Source organism: Phoenix dactylifera, chromosome 9 (genome assembly GCF_051530095.1).
Source record: "Phoenix dactylifera cultivar Ajwa chromosome 9, Ajwa_hap1_PhDact_Kaust_v1.1, whole genome shotgun sequence".
NCBI classification, from domain to species: Eukaryota; Viridiplantae; Streptophyta; class Magnoliopsida; order Arecales; family Arecaceae; genus Phoenix; species Phoenix dactylifera.
Window position 1 is genome coordinate 28,317,939 of NC_143198.1, and position 22,363 is coordinate 28,340,301.

At 43.7% G+C, this 22,363-nt stretch overlaps 1 protein-coding gene, 1 long non-coding RNA gene and 1 pseudogene across 2 annotated transcripts; all 3 read left to right on the forward strand.

The window, feature by feature from the left end:
- The first annotated feature begins 8,220 nt into the window (after positions 1-8,220).
- On the forward strand, positions 8,221-10,757 carry LOC149752924 (uncharacterized). The gene is made up of 3 exons (XR_016396530.1): positions 8,221-8,642; positions 9,854-9,903; positions 10,644-10,757. It is a non-coding gene; the product is annotated as an uncharacterized LOC149752924 (long non-coding RNA).
- Positions 10,758-13,141: 2,384 nt separating this feature from the next.
- Positions 13,142-17,045, forward strand: LOC103709535 (protein SPEAR1-like). Its single transcript, XM_017843417.4, has 5 exons — positions 13,142-14,461; positions 14,616-14,711; positions 15,768-15,835; positions 15,932-16,019; positions 16,162-17,045. The coding sequence occupies exons 1-5, from the start codon at positions 14,258-14,260 to the stop codon at positions 16,276-16,278; spliced, it is 573 nt and encodes a 190-aa protein (XP_017698906.3). The 5' UTR covers positions 13,142-14,257; the 3' UTR covers positions 16,279-17,045.
- A 1,644-nt stretch (positions 17,046-18,689) lies between these two features.
- LOC103709536 (aldehyde oxidase GLOX1 pseudogene) lies at positions 18,690-21,272 on the forward strand (annotated as a pseudogene).
- Positions 21,273-22,363: the final 1,091 nt, after the last annotated feature.

Sequence of the window (22,363 nt, forward strand, 5' to 3'; positions counted from 1 at the left end):
ACCATTGGAAGCCACCGCCCGTGAACGAAGCTCGGAGAAGGACACCACCCCGTTCACTGCCGCACCAGCACCCCGTTCCACCGGCGCAACGTCTTCCCGCACCCACCGCCGCAAAATCAGGCGAGATCCGGCGAAAGCGGACGGCCGGTCGAAGGTGGAAGACGATCCACAGTACGGGTACGCTTTCGACCCGTTAACCCTTAACCCATTAGCCCGAACCAATTCAAAAAAAAAAAAAAAAAAAAAATTCAAAATTCAAATTTCTATATTGCGGATCGGACTACATTAACGGATTGGGTCTGTTAACCCGATAACCCGAATCCGTTTGGGTTATTAAAAAAATAAAAAATAAAAAAATAAAAAAAAAAAGGCGCTGCACGTGACGCGTAAGTCACGCACGTGCCGCGGTTTAGTTCTTTTCCCCTCTTCTTTATTTCCCGATCTTCTTCTTCATCTCCGATCACCGCTTCCCGCCGCCTCACACCGTCCCACCACCACCATTCCCGCGGCCTTCCACTGCTTTCTGCGCCACCGCCCTTGTCCCACCGCCGCTGCCATCTCCGCTGCTTGCACCACCGCGCCGCGCGCCGCTCACGCCTCCTCCGTGCCGCCGCTTGCCGCTGCTCGTTACTGCCGCACCGCCGCCGCCGCCGGGTTGCTCTCACCGCCGCGCCGCCGCGTTGCCGTCGCCGCCGTCGACTGCTGCACCGCCACTGTCAGCTCTGACAGCCTTCACTGCCGGCCGCCCCAATCGTCCTGCATCAATTTTGGCCGCTGCTAGTTACTGCCGCACCGCCGCCGCCCCGCCGCGCCGCCGCCGGGTTGCTCACCGCCGCGCCGCCGCGTTGCCGTCGCTGCCGTCGACTGCTGCACCGCCACTGTCAGCTCTGGTATCAACTCTGTTTCTCCTCCCCGCCGGTTAAACCTGTTCATTTAAGTTGGCATTATTTATTAAATTTTGTGCTTGGTGATTAAGTTCCATATATTCCAACGCATGCAACCACATACATCCACAAGACAACCAGAAACCCTAGTAGTCACATTTCTTTAATATTAACTGGGGAGCTAGATCAAATTGAGAAGACATATGTGGCTCCGTGACACCTTGCATAGTCCGAGAACTTGGTACTACTTGTTTGCAGCTACTTGTTAGCCTGCGTATTATATTAATTTTCAGTTTGCAATAACTATCTGCTAGGGAGTAGTTTTAGTTTATATTGAGCATTTACTTTGCAATTGTGAATTCATTTCATGCATTAGGTCTACTTAGGAACCTTTATAGTTGGTCAGCTCATACATTTGGTCATTCATTTTATGCATCTACGTAGTGGTCGTGTCGCATCTCATTTTGAGTTTCCCCTAGACATGGATTCCAAAATTGAAGCCCTATTAACAGCTATCCACGACACTAATGATCAAGTCCAAAACACTAATGCCCAAGTTCAAAAAACTAATATTCAAGTCCAAAATACGAATGCCCAAGTCCAAGCAAACAACGCCCAAATTCATGACCTAACCACAATGTCCACCCAGGTTAATGCTCGACTCGATTCAATTGAGGCCTCACTTCAACGGGTTATTGAATCCCAAAAGGTTAGTACTCCCCATTTACCGGATCTTGATGAGGACGATACCCTAGAACAAATCCTAGAACAACAAGGTTCGGTTCGGCAGGGCAACTTTGATCATAGGTCTGTTCCAGGTCACCATTATGCCTACCCTCGCCCTAGAGGACCTGGTCCCATTCCTCCTGTTGATAGAGGTCACCGACATACCGTAGAATCTAGAGAGCCTCGTGACCCTGATGAAGATGTAATGCGAGGCATTAGGATTGAAGCCCCCACCTTCGATGGTCGTCTTGATCCGAAAGTCTTCTCCGATTGGCTACACGAAATGGATCACTTCTTTGAGTGGTACAATCTGTCGGAAGAGAAAAAAGTCCGATTCGCTAGAATGAAACTCCTTGGTCGTGCTAAGTTGTTTTGGCAAAACACCGAACAACTGTTAGCCAGGAGACATCAACCTGCTATTACCGATTGGGTAGAGATGAAAGAAAAATTAAAAGAAAAATATCTTCCATTAAGTTATCAATCTGACCTCCTAGATCGATGGAACAATTTACGACAAGGTAGTCGCACAGCTACTGATTACATCGCCCAATTTGATGAATTTATGATGCGAAGTAATATAGCTGAAGATGAACGTATGATCTTAAGCCGGTTTCGACGAGGCCTAAATGATGAGCTTAGGAAAGAACTTGTCCTTCGTGAAGTGGCCACCTTAGACCAAGCATATACATTTGTGCAAAACTACGAACAATTCTCCAAATCTGTGTTTGCTAGGCGCCCTGACACCAGGCGTGTTCCCACTAGTGCCCAACCATCTGGACCCAAAACCCCAGTCAGTTCTGTCCCACCCAAGCCCTTTTCTTCTCCACCTATCCAAAATCGAGATATTAAAGGCAAAGGAATTTTAGGTGAACCTCCAAAAACAAGCTCAAGAATTCAGTGCTTTAAATGCCAAGGGTTTGGTCATGTTGCCTCCCAATGTGCAAATCAGACCCTTGTTATTGATGCACATGAACAGAAGGATGACATAGATAATTTGGAGGAACAAATTTATGAGCCTAATTTAGATGATATTCAAGATGTCGAAGATGAACCCGAGGACGAATCACTCACTTTAGGTTGTATCCGACCTAATCCCCAGATAATTGCCCACGAACCTGACCGATCCACTGTGAATGTAGTAAGGTGTGCAATTACCCAGCCTAAAGCGACTGATGACTGGAGACGAACCTCAATTTTCCACACTTACATTAAATGCGGCGAAAAAGACTGTAAAGTTATTATTGATAGCGGGAGCTGCATTAATGCGATATCTTCCAGCATTGTCGCCCGCTTGGGTCTGACCCCTGTGTCCCAACCTCACCCTTATAAGGTCTCCTGGATCGACACGTCGTCCATTCACATTAAGGAACGGTGTCTTGTACCTATTCAAATCCTCTCTTATAAAGACACTGTCTGGTGTGACGTACTCCCAATGGACGTAGGTCATCTGATATTAGGTAGGCCTTGGTTGTTCGATCTCGATGTCACCATCTACGGTCGAACTAACTCTTGCTCCTTTGTCTTCCAGGGTAAAAAGATTAAGCTTAATCCTTTACGGCCCAAAACGCTAAATAAGGGTACGAACAAGAGTAAATCAAAGGGGAAGGAACTGCATATCCTTAACCCCACGGAATTTGAGAGGAACGTCTTTAAGGACTCTCCGGTGTTTGCCCTGCTAGTTAAAGAACTTCAGCCACATCTCACAAGCACATTATCGGCTGAATCCCTCGCTATTCTCGAGGAGTTCAAAGAAGTTTTTCCGGAAGACCTTCCAGATCATTTACCCCCTTTGCGTGATATTCAGCACGCCATTGACCTAGTCCCGGGAGCTACCCTTCCTAACCTGCCCCATTATCGGATGAACCCTTCTGATCATGCAGAGCTCCTAAAGCAAATTAACGAGCTTTTACAAAAGGGATTTATTCGAGAGAGTCTAAGTCCTTGTGCCGTACCTGCCCTTCTTACTCCAAAAAAAGATGGGACTTGACGAATGTGTGTAGACAGTCGGGCTATTAATAGAATCACGGTCAAATACCGTTTTCCTATTCCCCGGCTCGACGATATGCTGGATATGATGGCAGGTGCCTCGATTTTCTCCAAGATTGACTTAAAAAGTGGCTACCATCAAATCCGGATTCGTCCAGGAGATGAATGGAAGACAGCCTTCAAGACCAAAGATGGCCTCTATGAGTGGCTGGTAATGCCTTTCGGCCTCTCAAACGCTCCAAGTACATTTATGCGAGTGATGACTCAAGTACTCCGACCTTTTATGGGCAAATTTTTAGTCGTGTACTTTGACGATATCCTTATTTATAGTCAAACTAAGGAGCAACATTTAGGCCATTTAAGGCAAGTTTGTACGACTTTACGCAACGAGAACCTCTATGCTAACCTTAAGAAGTGTTCATTTTTCACTACTCACGTAAACTTCTTAGGGTATATAGTCTCCTCTGAAGGTTTATCTGCTGATCCTGCGAAAATCACCGCAATTGTTGAATGGCCTGAACCTAAGAATATTACTGACATCCGTAGTTTTCACGGCCTGGCCACATTTTACCGTCGTTTCATTAAGGGCTTCAGTACACTTATGTCACCTATCACTGATTGTCTTAAACGAGGTGATTTTCAGTGGACACGCGCAGCCGCTAAAGCATTTAATGACATTAAGAAAAAAATGACGGAAGCGCCAGTTATGCGACTCCCTGATTTTAACAAAGTTTTTGAGGTGGAATGTGATGCATCTGGCTTAGGAATAGGTGGTGTGCTTAGTCAAGAACGTCATCCTATAGCTTATTTTAGTGAAAAGCTGAATGAGGCTAGACAAAGATATTCCACCTATGACAAGGAATTTTATGCCATAGTCCAGGCCCTACGGTATTGGCGACATTATCTCCTTCCTAATGAATTTGTTCTCTATTCTGACCATGAAGCACTTCGTTTTCTTAATTCCCAGAAAAAACTTAATCACCGACATGCCAAGTGGGTTCAGTTCCTCCAGGATTACACTTTTGTCCTCAAGCATATGTCCGGTGCTGCGAACAAAGCTGCTGATGCGTTAAGTCGTCGAGTAACTCTGTTGTCCGCCATGTCTGTTTCCATCACCGGTTTTGATAGACTTAAGCTCGATTACTTGTCTTGCCCAGATTTTGGCCAACTCTATAATGCCCTTGCTGATGGACAAGGACCTTTGATTGATGGTGTTTATCTACAAGACGGGTACTTGTTCAAAGCTTCCAAGCTCTGCATTCCGCGCACTTCCGTGCGCGATTTCTTGATTTGGGAAGTACATGCCGGTGGTCTCTCTGGACATTTTGGCCGTGATAAGACCATAGAAGAAGTTGAACGTCAATTTTTTTGGCCAAGTTTGAAACGGGATGTTGCTAAAATTGTGGGACAGTGTCGCACGTGTCAACTAGCTAAGCACAAAAAACAAAATACTGGCCTATACACTCCGTTACCTGTCCCAGATCGCCCTTGGCTTGACCTTAGTATCGACTTCGTACTCGGCCTTCCTTGCACATTTCGGAAACATGACTCCATTTTTGTGGTTGTGGATCGTTTTTCTAAAATGGCCCACTTCCTTCCTTGTTCCAAAACTTCCGATGCCTCTCGAGTAGCCAAGATATTTTTTGATGAGATTGTTAAGTTATACGGTTTACCAAAAACCATTGTCTCCGATAGGGATGTCCGTTTCATGAGCTATTTTTGGAAAACCTTGTGGCATCTGGTTGGCACCAAACTTAAATTTTCTACGGCTTATCATCCTCAAACCGATGGCCAAACCGAAGTCGTCAACCGAAGTTTAGGTAACCTTCTGCGTAGTCTAGTCGGGGATCACAATCGTAACTGGGATTCTATTCTGCCTGTCGCCCAATTTGCATATAATTCGTCAGTCAATAGATCTATCGGGATGAGTCCATTCGAAGTGGTCCATGGTTATAAAGCTCGCAAACCTGTAGATCTCCTACCTATGTCCCCCCATATTCGCATTTCTGAGTCTGCACATGCATTTGCACAGCACATTCATAATCTGCATCAGGAAATTAGCAAGCGCATTCATATGAGTAATGCTCAATATAAGCTACAAGCTGATTCTCATAAGCGAGATAAATCATTTCAAACTGGGGATTATGTGATGATACGTATTCGGCCTGAGCGGTTTCCATCTGGGACCGTCAAGAAACTGCAGCCTCGTAGTGCTGGGCCCTTTCGGGTATTGCAACGCGTGGGTACTAATGCTTACGTTCTTGATCTTCCATCTGATTTTGGTATTAGCTCCACTTTTAATATTGAGGATTTGGTTGCTTACAAGGGCCCCCTTTCTATTCCTACTGATCCTTTCGCTCCGCCATCCCTTGAGCTTGACGATACTCCTCTTCTTGATTCCATTCCATCCCCGACCAATCTAGCTTTACCACCAGCACAAAAAGAACATATTGATGCCATTTTAGATGAGCAGACTGTTTCTACCAGTGATGGGGGTGTTCAGCGTTTTCTGGTTCGTTGGCGAGGACGCCCGGAGTCTGATACTACATGGATTACCCGTGCGGAGTTACAGCGCATCGACCCAGATCTTTTGGAGTACTACCAGAGTCATTCGTCGGGGTCGACTTCTTCTTACCCGGGGGGAGTTGGTGCGGACACGAATACTGGACTGATTATTTTGCAGGATTATGGTCGTCGCAGGAAGACGGTCCAACCACTTTCATTGTGGCTGGATTGATTGATGTTTTTCTTTATTATTATTTATTTTTTATTTTGATAGGATTAGTTTGCATATTGTCTTGTGAGGACCTCTTTCGAATTGTTTTTTATTGGGACTTATTTGTTATTTGGTGGCCCTATATATATATATAGGGCATGCATTTGTTATTTTTTTTAATGAATGATTGCATGAAAATTAATCTTCTTCTTCCTCCTCTCCACTCCTCTTTCTCTTCTTCTTCCCCTCTTTCTCTCCTCTTTCTCTCTGCATTCCAGTCCGTACATCCGTCCTGCATCAGTTTTGTTTAGAGAAAGAATTTTGTTTTACCAAAATATTTTTTTTAACTCCTTAGAATGTGATACTTAAGAAAATAATTTTAGCATATTTGGTTGACTATAAAAAAAAGTAGTACATTCTAAAATGACTTATGTTTGATTGAGCATCTATTTCTTAGAAAAGTTGTGTGAAATATTTATTATATCTTTAATAAAGGAACAAATCTTATCCATATGTTTTGATGGATTAAGAATAGTTTTGAAAAAAAAAAATCAATTTTCAACCGATGGAAAAATAGTTTTTCTATGTCTCTTATAAATTTCTTTTTTTCCCATGAAATATAGAATCTTATTTCTTTGAAAATGCTAGTTTCTCACCTATTTCTTTTGAAAATTCTAACTAAACAAGAGGTCATTCTTCATTTTTTTCATTGACCATACTTTTCTCCTCCTTTTTCCACGAACTAAATAAGTCCTTTTGTTGTTTTTCTCTTCCTTTCCCAAGGCTAAAACACCAAAAATAAAAAATAAAAGAGAAGGGGGGGGGGGGGGGGGGGGGGGGGGGGGGGGGGGGGATCTGAATAAATATACTCATCCCCACCACCCCTGACACTTAAAACAGTGATCAAAATTAGGTACCTGCATAAAAAAAATCATCCTCAACCAATAAATTAGACTAATCGCCCATCTATGAACTAAGGAAAGAACTATCAGCTAACGTCACTTCTAATCCATGGAGTCTAGCTATGTTATTTCGTTCCCCAACGGTTCCATTGCAATCCAAGTGTCATGCTCTCACCATCTTGAACACATTACACAACTTTATTTGGGTCACTCCCAAGAACAAGTCTCCTTCAACCTTCCCTTTTTTGCTGAGTTGCACCAACTTTCTTTTCAAAAACCCTAGTATTTCCTTAATCCTTGACCGACGGCAAGTTATTCAGAGTTTGACCTCCACCTGAATCTCCTACCATGCCTCCTTCCAACTCTAGAAACATACCCAAGACTGTAGGCACGAAGACGACAGAGCCAAATATAACCTTGAACACATTTGGATGGAGCAATATTACCACTCCAAGCTTGACAGGGGAAGGTCCACAGGGAGTCTCAACCCTGCCATTAGGGTGGTGGTTAGGGTTTCCCTACTTGATTGAAAGCCCTGATCCAAATCCTCCTTTTCGGGTCCTCAACTGAATCAGAGGCAGGCTTATGCTGGCCAATTTGAACCCCAAGCGATGTTTGGGACCATTTTTGACCTGATTCCTAACCTAGGCTGCTAGGCCGCATGATTTATAAAAAAGGCAGCTCGGTGCACAAGGCTTCGGCCACTTTGAGAGCCTTATCCTGCATGCAGAGATTCTATTTTTGTTTTTCTGAATTCATGATGCTCAAATCACAATATAGCAATCTTTCTATTATACCAAGTCTCACTCTTAAGTCACAGAATTCAAGTGGTTGGCAATTTGTTGCATGTTTATATTGAGATATTAGAAACAGTAATAGTCTCATTAATAGTCTCTCACAGTTGGAATTGGAAAATGGGTTTGTTAACCAGAGATGCTCATCTTTTGATCATCGAATTATCTGTCAAGCGCAAAATGCTTCCCAAGTTATAGCCAGGGAAGAGATGATTGTTTTATCTTCTCTCATGCATGCTCTAAAATGGTGATGAGCGAGCAATAGGTATGTTACTATACTCATTTCCGGTGCAGTAATGTTGTATTTTCTGCGAAAAGAGTTGGAAAAATGTTTTTGGTGCAGTAATGTTGTAAGAAGTGGGAAACCTGTGATAACCGCCCCACTCCCAAGAGAAACGGAGGGGGGGCGTGCAGGCGTTTGTAACGCCTGATGGTGGGCGGTTACAACCGTCCGCCTTCCCCAGCAATCGGAGGCTACAAGAAGCCCCTCGGTGGAGAATTTCATCATCCTCTTCCCTCTTCTCCACTGTCTCTCTCTCACAAACCTTCACGGTTCGCAGGATCCGGTGTTAGACCCACGCCGCCGGAGCAGAGGGCCGCGTCGCCGGAGTAGGAGACGAACGATCCCCTTCAGGTAACGCCATTCCTCATATTTTATTCTTGATAGATCTAGATAATGATTAGATAAAAAAAAAGAAAAAGGGGACACGGGCGCCGGCTGCGGTGGCCGCGAGCTACGTCGGCTACAAGCCGCGGCGGCATGGGAGGCCGCAAGCTGCGGGGCCGCAGGGTCGGCTGGTGCCGCGGACCGGCCGGGGAGCGCCACCGGCTGCGGCTAGGGCCCTCCCCGAGTACGATCTCCCCTTCACGGGAGAAGGAAGGGGGAGGAGGAAGAAAAAAAAAAGGGCTTAAGGACTTACCTGGGATCGCCGATCGCGGGTGCCGGCCACGGCCGCAGGCCACCCGCCGCGGCCACGGGTTGCGAACCACCCGCGCGGCCGTAGGCCACCCGCCACCGCCGCCCGCACGGACGCAAGCGCGGCTGCGTGTGCCGCAGGCCCAGCCGGGAGCCGCCGGCCGGCCTAGGGGGGGTGCTGCTCGGCCTCTCCCAAGCCCTCCTCCTTTTCTTCCGTCGCGAGAGGAGGAGGAGAAGAAATGAAGGAAGGAGAAGAAGGTTCGGGAAGGAAGAAGGAAGAAGGAAGAAAAGAAAAAGAAGAAAAGAAGAAAAAAAAAAAAAAAAAAAAGAAAAGAAGAGAGAGAGAGAAAAAAAAAAGAAGACCCATAACGGGTCGGATCCGAGTTCGGGTCCGAACCTGTTAGGTCCAAATAAAAGAAAAAAAAAATGGATTTAGCCAAATTTGTCTAAACCCGAGCCCAATCAGAATGGGCTAAGTCCGAACGAACCCAAACTGTGAATTGGATTAAATCCGAACCAAATTAAGCCCAATTGAGTTGGTCTGAACCCAATTAAGCTGAGTTAGTCTCGGCAGATCCAAATTGAATATGAATCAAGACCAATTCAAACCAGTTTAACTAAATTGAGACCAAATTGACTTCGGGCTGACCCTGACTCAAGCTTAAATCAGCTACATTGACCCTGGACCAAAATTAGATCTAATTGGACTTGAAATTGAGCCCAATAACCTAATCAGAAGACCAAATTGACCCGAAACGGCTAGACCCAATTAAGAACCGAGCCCAATTCTTTAATTAAAGACCCAATTGACCTACATGAACCCAATCTGGTTTTAAAACGAGGCCAAGGGCTCTTAAATTCATGTTATGATAAATTAGAAAATTATGAAATAAATAGAGAATAATATGACCCTTATGTTATTTATTTAGGTGATCAAAGATTTGTCACTCGGACGTAAGAAATTGGAAAGCAAATTGCTGTAAGTAACCTTGGCACTGATCTTAAAGTTTTTAAATTACTGTTTATTCATCATTATGAAAATGTATTGCTTATGATATATTTTCCTCAAAATTAGGATCAAGTATATGATTGCATGTGATACATGAATTTGATTAAAGAGCATCCTTCATAAATATTTGATGATGTATGAGTTATGAAATTATGATTATGTTAGACTGCATGAAAAATGATATTTGAGGCATGTTTATGCATTTTAAATTATATAATGTCATTTATCATTTTCTAACCTATTTATGAAAGAAAAATAATATGATTTATGAACTCTCAGATAGCTATGACCACCTCTAGAAATAGAGGCCAGTCGACACCCTGGAGCTAGCATCCAAAGAATAATAGGCCCTCTGCCAACGGGTTAAAGTTGGTAACGAATAACAGAATTAGTCGACTAAGATTAACAGGCCTTGTCACGGGATTATAGTGACCATAGCAGCACATCCGTCTGAGAGTATGTTTTATAAAATATGGATAAATGGCGATATTTCTATATGATTTGCATTATCATGATTTTGAACTTTTATGGATGGAACATGCATTGCTTTATAACCTGATTTGTATATATCATCTATAAAATGTTTTATTTTGCTACAACTGATGGCTTTTTAATCACTGCATTGGCATAATTGTACTTGATCCAATAAGATAGTACTTGGTTACTTAGTGAGCTGTGTAGCTCATATCTTTGCATTTTTTTTTCTACAGATGAATAAGACTACTAGGAGAAGGGAGCTTGGTGTTATTCAGGGTTGGGGTAACTGAAAATGTTATGTAATAATTAAACTTTAGAAGTTCTGTACTGTTCCAACTTCATGAATAATATTATGACATTAGTAAATGAAACTATTTATTTTTATTATGAAATTTCAAGTGGCTTCGTGTTATTGTGTGCATAAGATTGCAATAGCACGGCCGTGTCATGATCCGGATTTGGGGCGTGACATTTAGTGGTATCAGAGCCGAGGACGGCTCTTGTCCGATGGTGGGAAGGGTGTGAGGCCCAATAGTTCCACATCGGAAAGACTCATTGCAGAGCCTAGGCATATGAGGCGAGTGTCTCCTAATCCTGCAAACGCGTTTTGGGTGGAAAATAAAACCGGAGAGGGGTGAAGGACGCTTGCGTGAAGCCCCGGAACCGGACAATATCTGGCAGGAGAGCCCCGCGGTCCTCCCTCATGTGGCCCCCACGTGGGCACTGGGTGCCTCACGTGCTCCGCAGAAGCGGGGGCGTGACATTTGGTATCAGAGCTGAGGACGGCTCTTGTCCGATGGTGGGAAGGGTGTGAGGCCCAATAGTCCCACATCGGAAAGACTCGTTCCAGAGCCTGGGCATATGAGGCGGGTATCTCCTATTCCTGCAGACGCATTTTGGGTGGAAAACAAAACCGGGAAGGGGTGAAGGACGCTTGCGTGAAGCCCCGGAACCGGATAATATCTGGCAGGGGAGCCCCGCAGTCCCTCCTCATGTGGCCCCCACGTGGGCACTGGGTGCCTCACGTGCCTCGCGCAGGCGGAGGCGTGACATTTGGTATCAGAGCCGAGGACGGCTCTTGTCCGATGGTGGGAAGGATGTGAGGCCCAATAGTCCCACATCGGAAAGACTCGTTCCAGAGCCTGGACATATGAGGCGGGTGTCTCCTAATCCTGCGGACGCGTTTTGGGTGGAAAACAAAACCGGAGAGGGGTGAAGGATGCTTGCGTGAAGCCCCGGAACCGGACAATATCTGGCAGGGGAGCCCCGCGGTCCCCCCTCATGTGGCCCCCACGTGGGCACTGGGTGCCTCACGTGCTCCGCAGAAGCGGGGGCGTGACATTTGGTATCAAAGCCGAGGACGGCTCTTGTCCGATGATGGGAAGGGTGTGAGGCCCAATAGTCCCACATCGGAGCCTGGGCATATGAGGCGGGTGTCTCCTAATCCTGCGGACGCGTTTTGGGTGGAAAACAAAACCGGGGAGGGATGAAGGACGCTTGCGTGAATTCCCGAAACCGGACAATATCTGGCAGGGGAGCCCCGCGGTCCCTCCTTATGTGGCCCCTACGTGGGCACTGGGTGCCTCACGTGCCCCGCGCAGGCGGGGGCACGACAAAATCTAGTTAGTTGCATAGAATGTAAAGCTAACAGTATAAATTTGTTGCTCTCATTCAATTTGTTCCGCTTATCAGAAAGTAACAATGATATAACCTTGATAATCTAATAAGAAATCAGTTCATCGCCTAAGTAATATCCATTAGGGTTGAGGGCCACGCATGCACCTCGGCGACGGGCCCTCTTGTAGCCATGAATTTTGATTCATCTGGGTGAACAAGCAGCAGTTTCAGATGGAGATAATGCATGAAGAACACCATTTCTCTCTGCACATACATTCACATTTGTTGGTGGCTTGGTGCATGTGCACATAAGCAACCGGAACAAACTCAAAGGAACAAATAATTGTAAGCAAGCATGGAGGAAGGAATAAAAAATTAATCACCAAGAATCTTGAGGCCACCATTCCTCAGATCTCATTGCTGTGAAATCTAAGGAATATCTTGCTGGCAGATCTGTTCCACCCAACCTGGCTTGGAAAGACAATCATATCAGATCTTTGCTTCCCATTCCAAAGCTATTTTTTGGAGTACTAAACTCCCATAAAATAATTCACTTGCTATCTCCTTCTAAACATCACCTACTTAGATTAATACACAAGTCCCCTCCACCCTCTTATTTTATCAGACCCAAATCTTTCGCCAGCCAGTCACCTCTTTCTTAATGAGATATTGTTCTCTCTAATTAAATGCCTCAAGCTGAGGGATATGAGTTGTCTTTGCTATGTCCTGCAACTGTGGTACTTAAAGATGCTTTCTTTTTTTTCTCCAAAACTACCATTAAGCTATCAAAATTTCTGAATAAGTTCTTCTCCTTTATTAAGGATATAATAGATATTTTACACAATTTTTATTAGAAATTAGAAGCTCAAATAAATATAAGCCATTTTCTAATGATCAACCTAACATGCCGAAATCTTTTTCTTGGACATTATATTTTTAGAAATTAAATTTTTTTAAAAAATATTTTAATGAAGAAAATTTTTTCTCGCAAACCAAACGAGTTTTTAATGAAATAACCGTCAAACTTTAATTGTGACACATGCACGGAACAAAGATGCATGGTACTTGCAGATTCATTACAAAATAATTATGGTCCAAACTTGAATCTCAAAATCTCTCATATATTTTACTTGATGTCAACATTTAGGCTCGTCCTTTGAAGAGGGTGCAAGAAAATCTTGAATGGGAGGACAAGGAAAACCTCTTTGATGGGTCAAACACTGCAAGCTTAGGGAAGATATCTTCCACACTTACCATGGTTCCTCCTCTCTATTTAATGGAATGGATTGACCATGCACTATTATACAAAAGAGTCACACCAAACATATTGGCCTTTAAATATACCAAATACCTTGGGCACCTTTGCTAATGGGGCCCACATAAATATTTTAAGAGGTAAGTTATTGATACTCTTAAATAAATGGTCTAATTTGGTGACCTGCTCTCCAATCCCGTTCTTCATAGCCTGATTATATAATTTAATTTCTTATAGAAAAAAAAAAGGTATCTTGCTTCCTGCTTATTTGGATTGAGGTGCGTGCGCCCGCTCGGTATCAAACTGCTTGTTTCAGTCAAGATTTTTTAGAGTAGTGATTGAGAGCTTGATTCTAACATTCGTTGATGAATAATTCTCAAAATAAATTGTAGTTTAATAAAAAAAATCCTATTATCTGATTTTCAGCTATAAAATGGAGGCAAATTTGTTAAAATTTTACATTATAAAGAAATGCTGATATGGTCAACCTATCTTAGTATCTAAAATAAAATTACTAGCATTATTTATAGATTTTTTTTACTATAACACTAGAATAATATAGAATTCTGTATAAATCATTTGTCAAGTAGCAAAGCAACTATTTTATGACAGATCTAAGAGCACATCTGCGACAAGTCCACCGGTAAACCTTTTTCATTTTATTTTGAGACAGTGATGGGTTTGTATATGATCACATCTCTTCCACGCGGTGGTTCGCGATACTTACAAGGAATATAATATTTCTCTACCCGCACAGAAAGACAAGCGCAAGGAGCAAAGGAATATCACTAAATCTCATCAACAATCCAATCCAGCAACGCAGTTATTGCTTTAAATGAATCTTGGAGATCCATCCCTTTCATTCCCAAGGATGCTGTAGATTCAACTCTCTCCCTCTCTTACTTCTCTCTCCATTTGTGTGCGCTCGTATCTTCATAGATTGGTTTAGAATTGGATTTTTGGAAGGAGGGGAGGATGGACAGCAGCCATATTGGCGAATTGGGGTTGGGAAGTACAAGATCTAGTGCCCCTCGAAAGGGGAAGAAAAGCAGTTCAGAGAAGCCAAAGCAACCCCAGAGAGGTCTTGGAGTGGCTCAGTTGGAGAAGATCAGATTGCAAAATCAAATGGCCGGACATCTCCCCTCACTCCACTCCCCATTCCACAGTAATCTCAGAATGGTCTGTGTCGTTTTGTCTGTTATATATTCTTTTTTGTTCAAGTTTTTAGGTTGGTTATTTAAATTACATTGACAAGCGTAATTTTGCTCCAATATGGCGTGTATTGGTACATAGTTTTTCATGGAGCTTTCTTTTGATGGTTATATTCAAGCAGGAGGATATGAGAGTAGATGTAGCACTTTCATCATCTCCCTCTTCCTCAAACACGGCCTCATCATCTTCAGTCTTTGCTCTTCATCCCAACATCATGGTATCTCTCTCTCTCTCTCTCTCTCTCTGGGAAAAGATCATATGGTATGTCAAGCTTGATCTCAATAGAAAAATCTCAGAATTGAAAGAGAATTTACTGGTAAAAAAGGGAAAGAAAACACCCAATATGACTTTGCTGGCAACTCCTGACATGTATTGGATTTGTAATGCCTTTGAATTTTTTGAGAAGAGTGATGCCATTTCAAAATCATCATGATGTTCTTATGAACAAGATCATCATAATCACCATGTTTTATTGTTGGAAACTGATGTCTTTTCTAAAGTCCTAGTCAAATAAATTAAACAACAAATTGCGGAGCTCCATTTTAATACGAAAGGCATGTGTTCCCCATAATCTGGATCAGCAGCTAGACGAGGCAACTCGGTTGAAATAAAAGAAGGTTGAGTCGGTCAGTGGTGAAGCCTAAACGAGTTGAAGCAATAGAGCCTGCTGTTTTCAAGTGCTCCCTCTGTACCTTTTATTCCACTTCTCTATTTCTACTATCCCATTCCTCCACCACAAAAGCACCATTTTATTCTTGCGGGAGTCCTTCACCATTACATGATTCAGGAGGATCCGCAGATTGATTTGAACTTCAATCTTCTTTTAGTTATCTTTTGAGAGTTTCAAGTTGAGCGGTTGAAGAAAATTCTTTTTCTCCCCGATCGGATCATTACACCAACCTTATAACACTTAAGCTTCCGGCCATCTACACTTATCCTTCCTACAATCCTAAATTTAATTGGTCATGCTTTTCACCATTCTTACAACATTTAAATTGGTCATACAGCATCATGTTAACAATGTTAACCTAATTTCATGAAACTTGTTAATTGAAAAGATCCACCAAAATCCATTTACTGGAATATATAGTCTAATTGTACCATTGTTGGAAAATAGTTGATGATCATATTTTCCTTTTTTCATCTTCTTTGTTATATGCAGTCCTTTGGTAATTAGGAAAAGGAAAAAGTCTGAAACTTGTTCTACTCTTACCCTTTCTTACATCTTGCATGAATTCTTTGCTCTCATGACACTTACCTCCCATGGTTGTAGATGGGTTATGGAGACACTGAAAGAAGACATATTTCAGATGGTGAATTCCACTCTAGTCCTCCATGCAGGTTATCTCGAGTTTTATATATTTGCCTGTTATCCCAAAACTGAGTCATTGGCAAATAACCATTACTTCTTCTCTAATATTTTGCATCATTAATTAGGCCTCTCCCAGATCCCAACAGCACCTTTCTACCCCACCATTGTGCACCAGCGACTGCAACACGGCCCCTTTGGGAACAAACCACGGAGGTTGTTTAAAAACTTTTACCTACTCTATGTTTTGACGAACACCACCTTCTTTGAGAAGCATTTATTATCTTCTCTTCGAAGTAAGGCATGCATTCTTATTATGTAATATTAAATCTCATAACTTGACTGACTATTTTCACAGAACTCAGTGCAGAAGAAGCAACGGCATGATGGAAGCCGCTCAACAAGTTCTATGAGTCAGAACTCTGACCCTAGTGATGCACAAGAAGTAGATCTAGAGCTTAGATTATCACTATAAACACTTGGAAGATAAGCTTTAGGTTGATGGTCTTGTTCTCCTATAATAAATTCATGCCACACGTACTATAGTTGGGAAAATATATACCTGTTCGCAATTTGGTATTTTACCAAAGGAATGCGTGTGATGCGAGACCGAAGCCATCAAGAGTTTGTTAACACCTACAACTATCTGATCACAACTGAGAAATCCTTGTTCTTGTTTCATTCTTATTTTTCTTTCTGACATAGAAATATGGGACTTGCTCAAAAAAGACATTGAAAGATGGGACAAGCCCCATCAAAATTTCAATTCATTGAGAGGTCGAAATGTTGTTCCGACTTTATTGAAACGTGGAAACAATCAGAATAGGTTTTCAGTACTTTTTTTTGGATGTGATATTCAGCATATTTGTTAATTTTCTTTAATTGTGAGATCTTTATGCCATTATAACACGAATGTTTCTTGAGCTTTTCAGTAGCTTAGTAACACAGGAAGTGCATGCAATCTCTTGCTCATTTTTTGTTTTGGTTCGCCAAAAGGTATAGAGTTAAGATGGAGTAAATTTGGACGCAAAAGTGGTTCGTATCTTTTATTCCCCTCGCAAACAAAAGGAGTTTCTTTTGGAGCTCTTAACATTTTAAACCATTTCTGTTTGTGAGGAAACGTTCTAAATGATCCCAAGTAAGGGCACATAGGTCACTTTGTGGTGTCTTCTTGTGATTAGAGGATGAAGAAAACCTAAGAAACTAGTTTGGTGTCTCTGCTGGTGGGTCTTTGCTTGATAGAAGCTTAATGCTACATCCGATGGAAAGAAGGTTTGGACTCCCACCCCCTCCCCGCCCCTTTCCCTCCATTATTGTTCGCTGGCGAGGTTTGTGCAGCTTCTTGCTATTTAATTAAGCCATCCGTATCTTTCCTCTCCGAAGGCTTGCTTCCTCGAAACAATGAAACACAAATTTAACATGGATCATGTGCTTGGGTTAAGGTAATCATATACATCTTCTGAGATATATAAGAGAGTTGCAGTGGAAGATTTTCTTATGTGTAGAGTACGATTCTTCAGGTTCTTCTCAGAAAAGAGACTAAGATATTGGGTAGTCATGACTTGAGTAATACTTTGATTTTGGTTGGTCCCCGGATGTTTTTTTATTATAAAATAAAAACAAAACATCGCATGGCCTAAATTAGCATTCTCTATAAATTAATTAAATGCCATATGGGAACTGATGTTGAATATAGCATTTGTACAAAAGCTATGCCATCATTTGCTCTTTTTTTTTCTTTCACTTTTTTTTTAAGCAATAAATATTTGCTTCCAATAGATTCGAAGAAGTTAAAAGAGTTTGGTGTTCATTTTCATGCTTGGTTTTTGGAAAACAAAAACAGAAAATATGAGAAGTTCTAAACAGTTATATTCTCTCTCTCCCTCCTCTCTCTCACACACATAATTTATGCTCATGTTTTTATTTTTTAATAAAATATCTGTTCATGTTAGCTTGAAAGCAATTATTTTCTTGTCGAATTCTCTTTAACGCATTGCTGCGCATTTCTCCGCTACACCCCTTGTGAGAACCAGCCTTTTTTACCGATCTAGTGCCAAATCGAAGCCGATTCACAAGCCTGGTCTAGCACCAATCAAAACAAGGCAGAATCTAATGACTCAAACATGGGGAAGTAGGCCGACTCCGCCTCCCCCTCCGATCCGAACTGCTGAAAAGAAAAAGAAAAAGAAAAAAAAAATCCTCACCACCGGCACATATGGATCGTTGCTAGAGCCAAGGTATTGTTGCCTCCCACCTCAGCACTACTCTCTCTCCTCCCATCCTTGCTCAAGATTTAATGGGCATTCATGACCTTATTTTTGGAAGTCCACCATGTCCATCCTTTTTTTTTTTTGCTTGGTAAATCAGTCTTTATTAAACACATCTAGTGTAAATATAATTATAAAATCAAAAAATAAAATATCTAAAAAAATTTAGAAGAAAATTTGCTATAACAATTCATAGTATAGTTTCAGTATGATTAGCTACATATATTGCCATCCAATCTATAACACTTAGCTTTTTCCATACATATGTGTCACTTTATATGCTAGTAAGGTTACCTCTATTCTCTAATAATTCTATATCAGAAGATGGGAATTAATAGTATATATCTTTATATACTGTTAATAAAGATATGGTCTTCAAGGTTTCGCCAGCCAGTACAGCCGGTGCTACGTTGTTCCGCGAAAACAAACAACATGCTATATCTGAATTACCCGTTGGACCTACAACGCCATAAATTAATCACGTATAGAGAAGAACCATCCATTCATAAATAGGACAATGAGAGGGAGGAGGACGCAAGAAGCGAGAGAGAGAGAGAGAGAGAGAGAGAGAGAGAGAGAGAGAGAGAGAGAGAGAGGCGATCGAACAGAGAGTCTCTGAATGGGGGCTCTCCTCCGCGCCACCCTCTTCCTCCTCCCTATCCTCCTCGGTGCTCATGTCGTCGAGCCCACACTGTTCGGCCTGCTCGGGAACCCATTCGGACGGCCGAAACTCGGTCTCCTGATCCCGTTCCCGCCGCCGGCAACTGACAAACCCGACCAAGTACCGAAGGATGAGATCCCCAAGGCCGTGAAGAGGCCCGGCTTTGAGACGAGTTACGCCAGCGCATGGAAGCTTGTGAGGGAGAACGCAGGGGTGTCGGCGATGCACCTCGTCGTCATGAAGAACGACAAGACCATCATGTTCGACTCCACTGCGTTTGGGCCATCGAAGCTGCCCTGCCGCCAGGCAACTGCCGTGTGGATCCCTAGATCGAGCCCGATAAAAGCACTGGACTGCTGGGCCCATGCCGTCGAATTTGATATTGACACCGCCGAGGTCCGGCCACTTAAGGTACGTATGTGTTGTCTTACGTCCGTTTCCTTTCGTCACTTCTCCATGTCTTTGACGAGGAAAGTATTTTGAGAGAAATTATACCTTCTACCATATGGCAGTGCATCGTACCAATCAACTTATCTCGTTTCTATAGGCTCCATTTATCATCAAGATGGGTGCATGATAAATGAAATCTATAAAAATAAGACTAGGTAATTGGCATGCAGACCGCCACAAGGTGCATGGGCAGTGTAGGGTCTAATTTCTAATATGCTGGGGCCAAAGCTATGAAAAATTATTTTCTACACTGCATGCACCATATGCCATGCACAGTACCAATCACAACCGCTCATTCTTGTAGCCTAGACTATGGTTGCTGAGGTGCACTGCCCTGTGAAGCGTGCAGTGATATAATTTCTCCTAGGCTACGTGGTTAAAAAATTTTCTTGGGCTAACAAATACTAGACGGGCTACAGAACAATCAGAGTACTTCTGATCCTTTTCGGTTTGACTCTGACCTAGAGAGACATGATTTGCCTGCGTTGAGTTAGTCATATATAGGATTCCTCTGTCCTTGGAAGATTGCACTTAGACTCTTAATATCTTTTCCAACTAGATTGTTCAGAGACAATGCCTTTCTTCCTTTATATCTAATTAATGATTTCATTTTGCGTCCAGCTCTTGACCGATACATGGTGTTCATCTGGAGGCTTGGACGCTGAGGGCACTCTGGTGCAAACCGGAGGGTTTAACGATGGAGGAAGAGGCGTGAGATACCTCAAACCTTGCGCCGGTTGCGACTGGGAGGAGTTCACCGACGATCTCTGTGCCCAAAAATGGTAGCTGATATTACTCAAACAAACAGGCTCTTTGTTTTCAACCAAACAGATCAAAAGACTAGAGCTAATGCATGCATGCACTAACGCACGCAATCTTGAAATATTGCTATTATTAGCATCATTGCTGCAATTTCATGCATGCATGCAAGTATTCCACCCAACAGATCCTCCCCGACGGCAGCTTTGTCGTCGTCGGAGGCCGCCGCAAGTTCAACTACGAGTATGTCCCCCCGGCCGGACAAGCCAACACCGTCCGGGAAGCCCACTACCTCTCCTTCCTCAGGGAGACGGCCAACGTCCTAGAGAACAACCTCAACACCGACGGCAACCTCTTCATCTTCACCAACGACCGCGCCATCCTCCTCGACCCCAACGCCGACAAGATTATCCGCGAGTACCAGCCGCTCCCCGGCGGCTCCCGCAACTACCCGGCCTCCGGCATGTCCGTCCTCCTCCCCCTCGACCTCCGCCGCAGGCCCGTCAACCCCGAGGTCCTCATCTGCGTCGGCTGCCCCCGCGACTCCTTCAACCTCTCCGCCATCAAGACCTTCGTCCCCGCCCTCCGCAGCTGCGGCCAGCTCGCCATCGATGAGCCCAACGCCGCCTGGCGCATGGAGCAGATGCCGATGCCCCGCACCATGGGAGACATGCTGCTGCTGCCCAACGCCGAGGTGCTCATCATCAACGGCGCCGCCAAGGGCTCCGCCGGGTGGAGGCAGGCCAAGGACCCCGTGCTCACGCCGGTGCTCTACCGCCCCAGGCTTGCGCAAGCCGACCGGTTCCGTGTGCTGGCCCCCAGCACCATCCCGCGCATGTACCACTCCACCTCCACTGTCCTGCCGGACGGGGACATCCTCGTCGCCGGCAGCAACACCAACTTCCGCTACAAGTTCGTCGGCGAAGAATTCCCGACGGAGCTAAGGGTGGAGAAGTTCAGCCCGCCGTACCTGGACCCGGCGCTGAACATCCACAGGCCGAGCATCAACGTCGACGTACTGCCGGAGGAGGGGATCATGAAGTACGGCCGGAACTTCACGATCGCCTTCACGATCATTATGACGGGGCCGGTGGAGAGGGACGACCTGATGGTGACCATGTACGCGCCGCCCTTCACCACGCACGGCTTCTCCATGAGCCAGAGGCTGCTGATACTGAAGACCGAGGAGTTCGCCGTCAAGAGCGTCGGCGTATACGCCATCAAGGTGGCGGCACCGCCGGCGGCGGCGTACGCGCCGCCAGATACTACCGGGTGCATGTGGTGCACCGTGGGGTACCCAGCAAGGGGGCCTGGGTTAAAATCAGTGTTTGATTTCATAAAAATTAAATTATCTTCCCCCATTTTTTTTTATGGACCTCAATAAATTTTATCACAAACGGTACTTGGTTGTACGCCAATGGTGATTGTGTATGAATGTTTAGTTTTGTTTTTGGATAAAATAGAAAAATTAAGTCATTCGAGTATAAATATATTCACAAGAGAATCGGCTAACAAAATATTAAACAATAGGTCAGGAAGATTTGTTGTTTTTTATTTTGATGAATAACAACAACATACAAAGCCAACCCCAAATAATTAAAAAATAACTGGATGGTTATAGCTACAGTATGATTGGCTGTCTCCCATTTAACTATCATAAACTTTGATATATTACTTCATCACAACCGAACTTGTAAATTGCTAAAAATATAATTCCTCCCTAGTAAATTGATAAGCAATGTGGAATTTGAGAATGTGTAAGCTCTATCTTCATAAGATCACATGACACTGATGACAGTCAGCTTCAGTAAACAAAACTGGTACAAGTGGGTTGAGTAGACTCAGATCAGAACCATATCTATCTGACTCAGACCTAGACACAAACCGGAACCAAAGGCATGCGGCCAGAAAAAGATTCCAAATTCAGAACCAGCTTCAAACTGGGTCAGGTATGGATTTGACAAAGTTAGTTCTCATCTGATTTAACCCAGCAAAGTAGTGCCAAAATTCATGTTTACCTGCAGAAAGCTAGGCACAACCTAGACTCAATCCAAGAAAGGTAACCCAATCTAACCCAGAGACCGAGTGGTAGGTCAGAATTGGGTGCTAATCTTAGATATGAAGCCATTTGCAGTTGGATCTGGGTCGATCGACAGCCCTAAATGCATCTCTGGATTTGGAGGAAGCTTGCATGATTCCACACGAGCACCGACGACTAGGGCTGTCTGGCGAAGATCTCTTTTGAAAGTAAGAGATGGCAGTTCATAAGCACTTCTTAGAATTTCGCTACGCATGCAAGGAAGGGTCATTACCATGTCTTAATTGAACATCATTTTTCTTGACTTCATGATCAAGTACTGCATTGTTTTCCCCTTTATCTCATAGTAAGACTTGAAGGCAAGATGCATCAGAAGTTACTAGAT

Coding starts and splice junctions, on each gene's coding strand:
- LOC103709535 (XM_017843417.4), top strand. CDS start 14,258: ATGGACAGCAGCCATATTGGCGAATTGGGGTTGGGAAGTACAAGATCT. Junction 14,462..14,615: donor TCCACAGTAATCTCAGAATG/GTCTGTGTCGTT, acceptor ATATTCAAGCAG/GAGGATATGAGAGTAGATGT. Junction 16,020..16,161: donor TTTGGGAACAAACCACGGAG/GTTGTTTAAAAA, acceptor CTATTTTCACAG/AACTCAGTGCAGAAGAAGCA.